Raw genomic sequence first — 12,022 nt, 5'->3', positions numbered from 1 at the left:
CCTGCGAGACAAAGTGTCCGGGGTGTGTATGGGCTGCCATCAATTCTCATCCTCGATGAGTAAAAGTCTTCAAAGGGTGGAGAATCGGCAGCTGATGATTTTGTGCGAACATCACAAAACTGTCTATGATGGCACCGGAGGACCGGACCAGTAGTGCATCACGAAGCCCAAATTTTGTGAGCTGTCACAGGAAACCAAGGCGCAGCTGGCCTTCTTCATAACTGCAGAGCTGTGCTTGTCCTGATTCACACCCTGATGAATTCCCAGTGGCTCCAGAGGGGTGGGCTTTCTTCTGAAATCAACGGGCATTCCCACAGTTCTTGGTGTGTTCAACTCCACACCAGCACACCAAACGCCTTATGAGGACTCATCAGTTTGAGACAGTCCGGCACAGAGTAGTGTCCTCCACAGACGTAATACATTTAACAGAGGCACTGTTAGAAATATAGTCCATGGTACAGAGAGACTAGAACAAAGGTTGGAACGCACTCTGTAGAGCACCACATCCTGTTGGGCAGGAAGTTGTGGATCCAGTAGGAGACAGAAGGGGGAACAAGGAGCTGCCTTAGTTTATCCGGAGAACAACGCGACTGATTGTTTGGAAATCGGGGCTAAAAGCTACAAATAGCACATGGACATATAGGTGTCAGGGTCTGCCAGGTGTTGTGAGATGCTGTGTGGAGCTCCATGCTATTTTCTTTTCTTTTTTTTCTTGTCTTCATATAAACAAATACACCGACCACATACAATGACAATAGAGCCTTCAAAGTTAAACACAGCCGACCAAATTTCTCTCCAGAGAATATTTATGAATACATGGGACAAGATTTCATTACAGAGGAATCTGAACTTGAGCTATACATCTTTCTATGTATATGTACCCTATATGTTGTGCATGCAAAATTATTAATCCAAAAGTCAACATGGATCCCTTTTTTTCATGGTTTTGCAATGTTTATTCATCAATGCATTCGACTTGTGCTCTCCTGCAGGAAAGACGCAGACTGCAGGTGACAGATAGTTTCCCAGGGGATTAGGATGTACTCCAAATGCCTTCCATCTGTGGACATTGTTCCACACATGAACATGAGCCAAAGTAAACACCTTTTTTTGGAATTGTTTTGCTGTTGACATGGTAGATATGCATATGTTCCAGCAGCCTATGTTACTGAAATGACATCAGTCCATGTTTGCTGTTTTAATATGACCAAAAACCAAATGCATGAAATCCACATGGTCATACAATTGCTTTGAAGAATGTGTAGGATGCAAACAAAAGTCACCAGACTAGTTGCAGAGACTGACCTTGTACCACACAGCCATAACAATGTATACATGTGTAATTTTTTTTCCTTAGATCTTGTAAGACTGCAAACCTGATCCTTGCTCCACCTCAAAATAGGCTGCTTTGGTGTGATTGGTCAGCAATGAATAGCCTGATCCACAAATCTGACATCATTAAAATGGCCCACCCACCAGTCTTCAGCAGAGGTTACTTTAGGGCAGTGTTTGCCAACTCTGGATCTGAAGTCCCCCTCCTGCATTTAAGTTTTCCCTGCTCTACAATACTAGTTTGCACCTCATAAAGGGCTTGTGAATTAACCAATGAGGAAACCAGTGTTAGAAACAGTGAAAATGCTTGGTTTTCTGTATATAGTGGCCTGGTATCTCATAGCCACCTCCAAACCTATGCACCAGTGGCATCTGCCCCCAAGTCACAATTCTTTCACAGCTGAAATCTCTTCTTGCACCAGAATGCCTTTTTGTACACTTTTTTCTAATCTTCTAAAATGCTTACTCAGCTTTTTATAGGGTACTGCAAGTTCTCGAGAGACATTTTTTCATGCTCATCACGAATGTGTCAGTCAGATTGCTACACTCTTCACCCAAGTCACAGTATTTTTCATTTTACATCAAAAGATAAGCAATCATCTCTGTTCAGTTTGTGTATTAAGGACAGAACTGATTTAAGAAGTTACAAAAAAGGCAGGATGTTTTAAAATCGCCAAAGGCTTATGTTCTAACTTTGGCATGCAGACTGGTTGTGAGTGAATAAGTCAAGATTTTCAAAACCTTTCTGAAACTGTCCATTTCCAAACTGATTCTGAATGTGAACATGTAGGCACTGGAGCAAACAGCCAAATCTGAATTAATGAGGTTTACACAACTTAAGCCAAATTAGCTACACATGAACGAAGATCTTAAAAAAAAACAAACAAAAAAAACCAAAACCCTCAATTACTGGCACAAACTAGACTTTATAAATTTGTGAAAAACAAGAATCTAGTTTTGACTACACTGTGACAATTTATCACTTGTCACACAATTGGAGCAAATAAAAAATAAAATAAAACAATGTAACTATTTAACTAATCATTTTCACATGCAGTCATTTTAAAGCAGTTAATAAAACTTTCACCTCCAACGCTGAGAAAAAGTTCAGCTCCAATGTCACATTCGACTCAAGCAAGATTCTTAAACCATCCGTTTCCACATTTATCGATTTATGCAGAATAGAACTGAAGGAAAAAAACTTTACTTATATACAAAACACAAGCAACTCTTTCCATATCACACAAACAAAATAGACCAAGACATTCTTTTATGAAATATCTTTATTCAGTTTTTCGCTCGTCAACAAAACATACACTGAAAAAAGGAAAAATAAGAGAACCAGAGCATGCATGCAGTCAACTTTAAGATCCCCACCTCTAGAATCAGAATTGTGGTGTTACAAACGCTATGGAACTGACAGTAGGAATTCCACAGAAGTGAGGAGACATGAAAACATGTCTGTGGCAGTGCACAAGCACCATCTGCTGGCCAATACCAAAAATGCACTTTACTGCAGGAGTTCGAGGATAATTTGATAGGAAACCGCAGACACACCAACATGATGTGAACAATAAAGCAATTAAAAAAACAAACAAAAAAAAAACAAAAACAAAACCTCCGCAATTTTACTCAAATGTGTAGTATGAACTGCACTGCAGTGAATGCACAGAAAGCAGGTTTCAGCGTCACGATACCTTCCTGAGTTTACTTGACTAACCCACCAGACTACCGAAAAGTAAAACTGTGAAAATTAGGAATGGACGCAGAGGTGGGCGGGTGGACCTGTTTGTCTTAATGTTTTACAGGGCCAAAACAACAAAGAAACGAGCAAAAAAACAAAACAAAACAAAAAACCAACAACTTCTTTTAAAAAGCTGATCAAATTTACAAAGCTTTAGAAGCTATATACAAGCTGAGAGATCACAATTAGTTACGGGAAGGGACAAAGTGCAGGTTAGTAGCGTCGGCCAAAGGCCCCACCTCCTTGCAGGCCGCTGCCCTGCATCATCTGGTTCTGTCGATTTAAGGCTCCAGATAGCGACTGCGATGTCCCGCTCTGCATGTATCCACCTCGACTGAGAACCAGCAGGGAACATTAGTATCGGTAGTGAGTGCTAACATCTCAACAATAACTTGATGACTAAGAAAAGCTGCACTTGACAGTCGCTGTAGTCATACTAACTGGTATTAACAGCCAATAGTAGTTAGGCTTCTAAGCTTTGTTTACCTTAACTTTCCTTTATTGAAATAAGGCAATAAGATTTGTTAAACAAAACAAACATTCACCTCGCCATTGCCCCTCGGGCCATGTGACTCTGTCCTGGAATGCCCCGGTCTGCTCCTGTGAGGAAGGGAACAGCATGGGTCAGAACCGATGCTGCCTGGGCTCCTCCTGCAGGCAGGTTTACATGTTTTGAGCTGGCCATACCTTGCCATGGTCTGTCTCCGTCCATTTTGCGCCCTGGCTCCCAGTCCCGGTTATCTCTGCACCAACGAGGCATTTTACAAAATTCAGAACATGCACTATGCCAGCAATGCAATATAGACAAAGGCAGACAGCACCAAACGAAGTGCCCTTCAGAAGAAATGTCCAGAGCCTATCAAGATGGGAAGATGCAAATGCGCTGCTCATAAAATCCAACTGCAGACTGGTAGTGTTACTGATGAGGATTTGGATCTTAGGGGCACAAGAGTGAAGGTATGAAAATTTAGCAAGACATTAATCAAGCAGAACGTTGAACGGAGGGAGGTGTACCTGCCAGGGACCGCCCTCGCAGGGTTCATGGGGCGCTTATCGTAGCCCCCGCCGCCCCAGTTATCCCGAGAGTCTCTCCCGTGTCTGTCCCGATCAGAGAAGTGCTGGATAAAAGATAAAAGATAAAAACTAAAAATACTGTAGAATGTGCAAGACATTTTCTCCAAAGCAAATTTAAGGGTTCAACAAAAGAAGAAAGTTAAAATAGAAAATAGAAGTCACTGGACTGCGTTTGTTAAATGTAAACATCTTCAAATACTTTCGGTGAAGAATCTGAATAGTTATGCATATTGTATAACTGACAAAAAAGACAGACTCCCCTATGAATGATCATGTTTAAGAGTAAAACATTTTTACCTGTCCATCTCTATCGCCAGGCATACCTCCTCTACCTCCATCCCTCCTGAAAAAAATGAACACAGCCGGATCAGCGACAGTTCCTTGCTGGATAAAAGAACTGCCCTAAACACCACAACATCCACTAAGAGCCTCCAGCTCCTAGTGGTCTTATATACAAGCTGGAAAACAGAAGTACTGAACGAGGCCCTTATGGAAAACAAATGGAAAGTCAGTTTCTGTGAAACATGCATGCACCGTAAAGGCAATATAATTCACAAGATTCTGGGCAGAGTTTCTGTCAGAGTTTCCATAGCTCAAAAGGGTACACCTTCACTTCCTATGCAGCTGAGAAAAACAAGCAGCCATGAGCTGTAAGCAGCTCTACCGAGCACGAGCTACCTGTCCATAAGCATGTCGTCCTGGTAGCGGCTGCGGTCTCTGTGGTCAAAGTCTTGGTAGCGGTCCTGCCGTCCAAAGTCCGAACGCCCATAGCGGTCATCCATGGGCATCCTCTTCACCTGCCAGTCATCCTTCCTGTGAGCATCAGAACAAAGGGGGAAAAAGCCTCAACATTTCCCCTGCAAGGCAAACATTTCTACAGTATGACCATTATGTTAAGAGTGGTTTAATATCACTGGTATCTTCTGCAACCATGCATGTTCTACAAACATAGCAGTTTTCACACTGGGTAAGTTCAAGTGCACGATCCCATCTACCCTGACATCACCGCTCAAGCCAGACCACGGAACGTGTTTGTAAGACTTAAGACGAGCCTGTCCAATCCACTTGCAGTGAATTTCAACATAAATCATGTTCTTTACTGTGTGCACTGGTGCACCCCAATATCACAGGGAATTGGCCAACAGGACGTGTGATCACAATTTTACTTCCTGAAGCGCCTTCTCCCTTACGTAAGCTGTACCGCAGTCCTGCAACTGTACTACAACCCCAAACCCCCCCCCCCCTCAGCCCGACCCCGGGTTGAAGCGAAGGCCCACCTTCCGTCCATGTCGTACGGCCTCTTGAGTGGGCGGCGCTCCTGCTCATAGCGCAGCTGCTCCTGCTGTCTGCGGAGCTCCTCACGCTCCCGATGGATCCGCTCCTGCTCGCGCCGCCGCTCGTACTCCACGCGCATGCGCTCGCGTTCCAGGAACTCGCGCTCCATGCGGTCGGCGTCCAGCCGCTGCTTCTCCACCTCCAGCCAGTTGCGCTTGCGGATCAGCCTCTCCCGTTCCTCGCGCTCGCGGAACAGGCGGATGCGCTCACGCTCGCTGCGGCTGTCGCGCTCGCTGCCGGACGTCATGGATGGACGAGAGAGAGAGAACGCACGGGTTAGAACACAAAAGCGCTCGCGGATACGGCACCACGAAGCCGGGAGAGCAGAAGGCCCCTGTTCGTTAGGACTGCTCAGCGGCACAGGAATGTGGAGAAGGCCTGGCTCAGTGCTGCCCACTGAGGCTCCCATCAAAGTCAAAGGAGACATGGGCTTTGTTGGGGCAAGCAGGCATGAGCATGGAAATGCTTCTAAAGCCCCATGGTATGTCAGTCACAGCAAAAAGCAGACTCATTCGCAGACGATTCCAATAACCAAGGAGACGCGCGTACCCAGAGTGCCTGCGTCTCTCCACCTCCCTGATCTCCCGCTCACGCTGCCTCTGCCGCTCACGCTCACGCTGCTCTTTGATCTGGTCAAACGACAGGATGTCCTTCCTCTCTCTGCTGGAGGACTTGCGGTCACGGCTTTTAGTGCTCTACAGATGAACAATGGTCATGGAAAACAATGCTGTCATGGGAGCTTTCTAACACAGGAAGTGCAATAATCTTACACCAGATAACAAGGGTGGCCAACTGTGCTCCTATAAATCTACTGTGCATCTTAGTCTAAACACGCCAGGGTCAAACATTAAATATTAATTTTAACCTTAAGCCAACAAATTAGGTTATGTTAAACTGTGGTTAGTTTATAACAATAAAGGGCAGCAAAGCACCTGGAGTTTCTCTCCCTGCTCCAATGTTGTGATCACTAGCTAATTACTTATTCACGCAGCTGCCGGTCAGCGGAGACGCGGCAGAGCAGGATCAATGTGACGGAGAGGCGAGTAAACGCGGCTGTGCCTCACGCACTGCCACAGCCAGGAAGAGCCCATGGGTGCCTTACCCGCTCCTTGCTCTTGGTTTTGACACTGATGACGGGCTCGCCTTTCGATTTGTCCATCACAACAGTCCTCTCTCCACGGGCTGAGGCAAAACCCAAACAAAAACAACCCGATAAAACACACAATACGGACACCACCCTTACCAAGCGGGAGCTGGTTATCTAGCAAGTGCAGCTGAACTTTCCAACATTTACCTTTGTCATCAGTGCCTTCTGTCTTCTCATCCGTGGTTTCAGACCTGCACGTAAGCGGTCACGAGGTTATGCACTCGTCTGTCCCACTGAGCGAAAAACAAAGTTTGTCTGAGCAGCCCCAACTCACGCATCAGCCTTGGAGTCCAACGAGTGTCTTCTCTCGCTGCTGGACTTCTTGGCATCACTTCTGTCGGCCGTTTTTTTCCCAGCTGGCTCGTTCTTGGCCTGTGTGGGAAGACCAGCGCAAATCATCACACCTCCTCAAGATGCCACATGGCGCTCATGTCCTGCCTTTTTGATAGCGTGCTTAAAACGTCTGCTTGCCCTTTCCACGGAGATCATTCGGCCGTGCAGCTCTGTGCGGTGTAGGTGGCTGATGCACTTTGTGGCCTCCTCTGTAGAGCACATGGTAACAAAGCCGTAGCACCGTGCACCTGGGCTCCGGGCGTTCGTCACCACCTTGGCGCCGACGACCTGGAAACACGCATCAGTGAACAAATGCCGGCACCAGCAACTTACAAACGCACATTAAAAAAAACAAAAACAACTTTAGGGTCAGCGCACCTTGCCATATTTGCTAAACAGGTTCTTCAGATCAGTCGCTCTGGTGGTCGAAGACAGCCCACTAACCCACAGGTTTCTCCCACTAGCTGCAGCACTACCTGTGTGGATAAAAACTGTATGGTCTGGACCACTGCAACAGGTTTTACCCTGCTACTTCCTGGCTTGAACCCATTACATCCCAGTGTGAACTGGTTTTTGCTACAATCCTATTTCTAGAAAACTAAATTAAATTGCTGCTAAACCGAAGAGAGACCATGTTACCTTTGTCATCTTTCGGCTCTAGTTTACTCGATTTTTCATCAGCGCTAGAGGAAAAGAAAAAAAAAACAGTTTGAAGCTTTTCAAATTAAAACTCACCTACATGTTGACACTGGAGGTTAATAAATATACCCACCTGGTGAAGACAAGCTCAGGCAGTGAACAAACACTTAAGGTTGATTCTATGACTTGAGAAACCATGTAAAGCCAAATTTCTCTGTACATGCCACTAAGGTGTCTTAGATGGCAAACAAAACCTTTAAAGTAGTTAACGAGGGGAGAGAGGGAATGGGGGCGACAGAAATGAAGGCCGATATGCGCAGTCCATTACACCTCCCAAGAGCACCCAAACTGTTAAAAAAGGAGCCAATGTAACAGATTGTAACAGCCATTGTTCTAGTAGACAGAAAACAACAAACCTCTTTTTCTGATCATCACCCTCTACAGAGGACTCTTTCAGTTCGGAAGATTCTGCAGCACTCTCTTCAGTCTTCTTGTCTTCCTCAGACCCCTCCGCCTTCCACGCCATTTCCGAATCGACTGCGTTTTCGAGTTCGTGCAAGCCGGTTTCGTTCGCGTTAGCTGCCCGAGCGGACGCGCTCTCGGCACCCGTCAAATTGTCCTCGGCGTCGCGTCTGTCCCCGCACGCGAGCTCAACTTCGCTTTGCTTTGAGGCGTCAAGATCAGCTTCACAAGCTGACGACTCTCCTTCCAAATTGCTGCCCTCCTCAGCCTTGCTGAGGTCGGACGCATCGTCTTCGTCTTTGCGAGACTCCCAGACTGAGGCTTTCTCTCCTTCAGTCGGCTCCTCAGAAGGCTCTTCGTTAAGTAGCTCTGACATACAAGACCCGGCTACTTTCTCACTTTCTACGAATGTAACAGGAATAGAATGGCACAGAGTTTAATTACTTCTGAGACATTGCATTGGTTACTGTGGAAGTGGACAAGGACCTGATCCACTGCTGCACTAAAGACAGGCATTTGCACTTACCCTATAAAGAGACTGGAAAAAAAACCCAAAGGGGGCAAGCAACCGCTCTCCTGACTAAAAGTTGAACCATTTCAGTTCACCTGGTGCACGGCTGAGACAGCGTGAATAAAGCCACGAGACCAGCACGCAGATCCGGAGGAGTGTCCATCGAAGATTCACTTTGCAGCTCAAGAGTCCATGAAATGGAAGAAGGATTTTTTTTGTGCTGTCTTTAAAAGGGATTTTTGCCTTTGAATCAAGCAACTTGTCCATTAGTGAATCTCCAATAAACAAATTGAGTCCTAAAAGTGACTTCGCTTCAACGTGATCCATTTCTTCATCTTCTCTTCTGATTTCTTCTTGGGGCAACCTAGAAACACTGAACTGCGCTAAAATAGAGCTCACCACTTATTACTGGCTCTGAGCATAAGCTTCCTGAGTGAAACAATACACTCAACAATGCAATGCAACAGTCCCAAATAATAGTTTGAACCAGCTTCACAATGAGAAGAATCTAGATGGGTTCACTTGTACACAAAGCCAGTAACCATCTCTGGATTTCCAGTCTCTTTTGTCAGCGCTAAGGTACTTTTAACTGCTAATGGAGCTTAAAAATTTATGGTGCCATCAACAGCGTTTCCGAACTCTTTCATACAGTACCTATTTCTCCTTTCACGTCTTCAGGCTCCTCCTCTAGTTCATGTTCCTACAAAATAAGTCAGATATATCTTGGAGTTGCATTCTTCACTGGAAATAACAACAACAACAACACGCATAGACGAAACCAGTTAGAACTAGTAATGCCACTCAAATCCAAACCAGAAGTAAACATGTTAATAAAGCTAATTCCTTGATTACCTGAGAATCCAGTGTTTGGTTTTCTTCGAAGTCAATGTCTTTAGTTTCCATTTTCTGAAACAACAGTTAGGAATGAACAGAGTTAAAAGGGTAAAGGGGTAACAGCAGTATCAAAGTTTTAAACCTAGTTATCGTACATACTGACCTCCTCAAGCTTCACCGGAGACACAAGGGCTACAGGATCGGAAAAATCATCTGCATCGTTTTCATTCGTTTCTTCGTTTGACATCATTTCTAGAAGTTCATTCTCATCGTAGTCATCGCCGTCAGCTGACACACAGTTATCAATATCTGCTTCATCCAGAACATTCATGTCCATAATGTCCATCTCCTGAAGAGACTCTGCATTGGCTTCAGGGTCATCCTGTAGAATAAAATTAGTCTGCATTAGGCATCAGCCTCAAACCACTGCAGAATCTGCATGAGATTGTAACTTACATTACTGCTGCTCTGTTCATTTGTATCGAGGATTTGTACACTAGAATGCACCTGGCCATCAACAGAATCCTCTTCTATCGCACAGTCTTCCGATTCATCATTATCTTGTCTTTTCCCTGCAGAAAGGAATCTCACAATAGTCACAATTGTAGGGCATAAAGACGTTCACTTACACCTTTGTCCATTTTTTTATTAGTAGCTAGACAGAAAATTCTCATTTACCTTTAAGAGTTCGTCTAGGTGTTTTTTTTGGAGTTATTTCAAGTTGAACAACTATTTCGTCAGGATTGCCCCCTTCCTCTTCAATGGCCTGAAATCAAAACCAAATTACTACACAGCGCAATAACGTTTCTTTAAAACACAACTGAACTAGATTCTGAAGGTTGTAAATGACTTTTCTACCAAGCGGACTTCCGTTCCATTACATTGCAAGTCAATTAATATACTAGCCAGCGAGGTCCGCTAGCGCCCATTAAATCATTTAGTAGGCCTTGCCTGGCAGGCTAATGCTGTGGCGCAGCGGCGTATTCGGCAGCTAGCTACACGTCCGGCCATACCACTGGTTAGCGCTAGTAAAATGCTTTTGAAGCAAACGATGGAAATGCAAAGTTACACACTGAGAACGAACTCAGAAATGGTTATCGAGACAGTGACAGCTGAATAATAACCATTACTCGTCGATTCATATTCAGAAGCAAGGTCGAAATGCGCAAGTGAGCTGCAAAGCTAGCTAGTTAGCGATAGCAAGCGACAAGGCAAGCTGAACACTATTGAGAAAGTAACCCGTTTTAGTTATAACTCGCTTTACTTTACTGCTATTTTACACCTCGCCAGTTGCTCTTTTTCTGACCTTTTTAAGTCGCTCTGATAGCATGCTCTTGTTACCGCTGATGTCAAGGTTTCTCTTTTTCAGCTCGGCCTTCAAATCGATGACTCTCAGCTCCGACAGCTTTCGTACGCCCGCCCCTTCATGAATTTCAACAGGCCCCGAATCTACTGCGTTTTCAGACATTATTGTAATTTCCTGAATGCAGTTAATATGTTTGTGATCCAACTAATTACACAGTCTGATGATTGAGACAGTGCTCAGTCTGATTTAAAAAAACAGCAGATTTCTTGCACGAAGCAAAATGGCGTCTTGGCTTACATCGCGCACGCGTCAATGTTCAACCTCGACGCGCCGAATCCAAAGCAAAGATTCCAGACCCCTTCTCAGCCTTCTGAGCTTCCGTCTCCTACAAAACACGGACTGGGAAGAGAGTGAATTAGACCATTGATTTGAATGAAAGGTCATCCCGTCACCAGCTTTGCCACTATACTCTATTGCGTTCTTGCAAACCCCACTGAGTCAAAGTTGTAAAGGGATGTTTCACAAAGTCATGAGCAAGTCAGTACTGATCCTCCCTGATGAAACTTTATTACCAGATTCAAATAAACCTTTCCTGTTCCCTGTACCAACAAAACTGTGCAAGGGTTATGATGGCTTAAAATCTATCCCATCACATTTTCAGAAAGCAGCTTTGGGAAACGGAGCCTAACGGGTCAAGCACTTGCATTGAAAGTGGTGAGGGTGCTGGAATTAGCTCCTTTTGTTCCTTAAATTAGGATTGGCCAGGGGTTTCAGTTTTCTAAAACAGAATTTGGCTCATAAGAACGTACAGTAAGCCGTAGGAGCTGTGCGCTTATGAGTGATCCGTAGTCACCTGTCTAAAACAACAAGATGAACATGGCACCAAACCTCTGCCTATTGTCTCATAAGCAGGGCTCAGGTGTGATCTTTGTACCTGGCAAAGGCAGGCAGTTTCCTGGTATCCCCATGAGCCTAGGGACAAATACAAAAGAGATTTATGTGTTGAGGTTAAGTAACATTCTTCTATCTATCTATCTATCTATCTATCTATCTATCTATCTATCTATCTATCTATCTGTCTATCTGTCTGTCTGTCTGTCTGTCTGTCTGTCTGTCTGCAATTATGCTTAGTAATCTTATAGCAATTCCACCATGATCTTCTATATGTCAAATCAGTTTAGTCACATCACTATACTGCATATATGCAAGAGAAAAACATAATCACAAAGTCCACAACATAGTGTACACACAGAACACACAGAACACAATATCTAAGTATGTTCAACAGATACTACAGTAGACACT

The 12,022-nt window shown here is 44.6% G+C and overlaps 1 protein-coding gene across 5 annotated transcripts; it reads right to left on the bottom strand.

Moving 5' to 3' along the window:
* Window positions 1-2,597: 2,597 nt before the first annotated feature.
* safb (scaffold attachment factor B) lies at window positions 2,598-11,081 on the bottom strand. 5 transcript variants are annotated; one of them, XM_081708427.1, is made up of 21 exons: window positions 10,718-11,081; window positions 10,090-10,177; window positions 9,868-9,983; window positions 9,575-9,793; window positions 9,430-9,483; window positions 9,232-9,277; window positions 8,021-8,468; window positions 7,605-7,648; window positions 7,344-7,441; window positions 7,104-7,253; window positions 6,907-7,004; window positions 6,780-6,823; window positions 6,588-6,667; window positions 6,035-6,180; window positions 5,428-5,718; window positions 4,829-4,963; window positions 4,448-4,493; window positions 4,091-4,194; window positions 3,764-3,932; window positions 3,622-3,676; window positions 2,598-3,410 (listed from the first exon to the last, which is right to left on the bottom strand). In XM_081708427.1, exons 1-21 carry the CDS (start codon window positions 10,877-10,879, stop codon window positions 3,358-3,360), a joined length of 2,646 nt encoding a protein of 881 aa, XP_081564553.1. In that variant the 5' UTR covers window positions 10,880-11,081; the 3' UTR covers window positions 2,598-3,357. The 5 variants fall into 5 exon arrangements, with proteins under 5 accessions (XP_081564553.1, XP_081564554.1, XP_026861289.1 ...); XM_081708428.1 differs by having other exon boundaries at window positions 9,919-9,983; window positions 10,718-11,078; XM_027005488.3 differs by having other exon boundaries at window positions 3,764-3,819; window positions 10,718-11,069.
* Window positions 11,082-12,022: the final 941 nt, after the last annotated feature.

This window comes from Electrophorus electricus, chromosome 26 (genome assembly GCF_041902795.1).
Source record: "Electrophorus electricus isolate QZ-2024a chromosome 26, ASM4190279v1, whole genome shotgun sequence".
Lineage (NCBI taxonomy): Eukaryota > Metazoa > Chordata > Actinopteri > Gymnotiformes > Gymnotidae > Electrophorus > Electrophorus electricus.
Note: the sequence above shows the minus strand (reverse complement) of the source record. Positions and strands in the feature narration are given on the sequence as shown.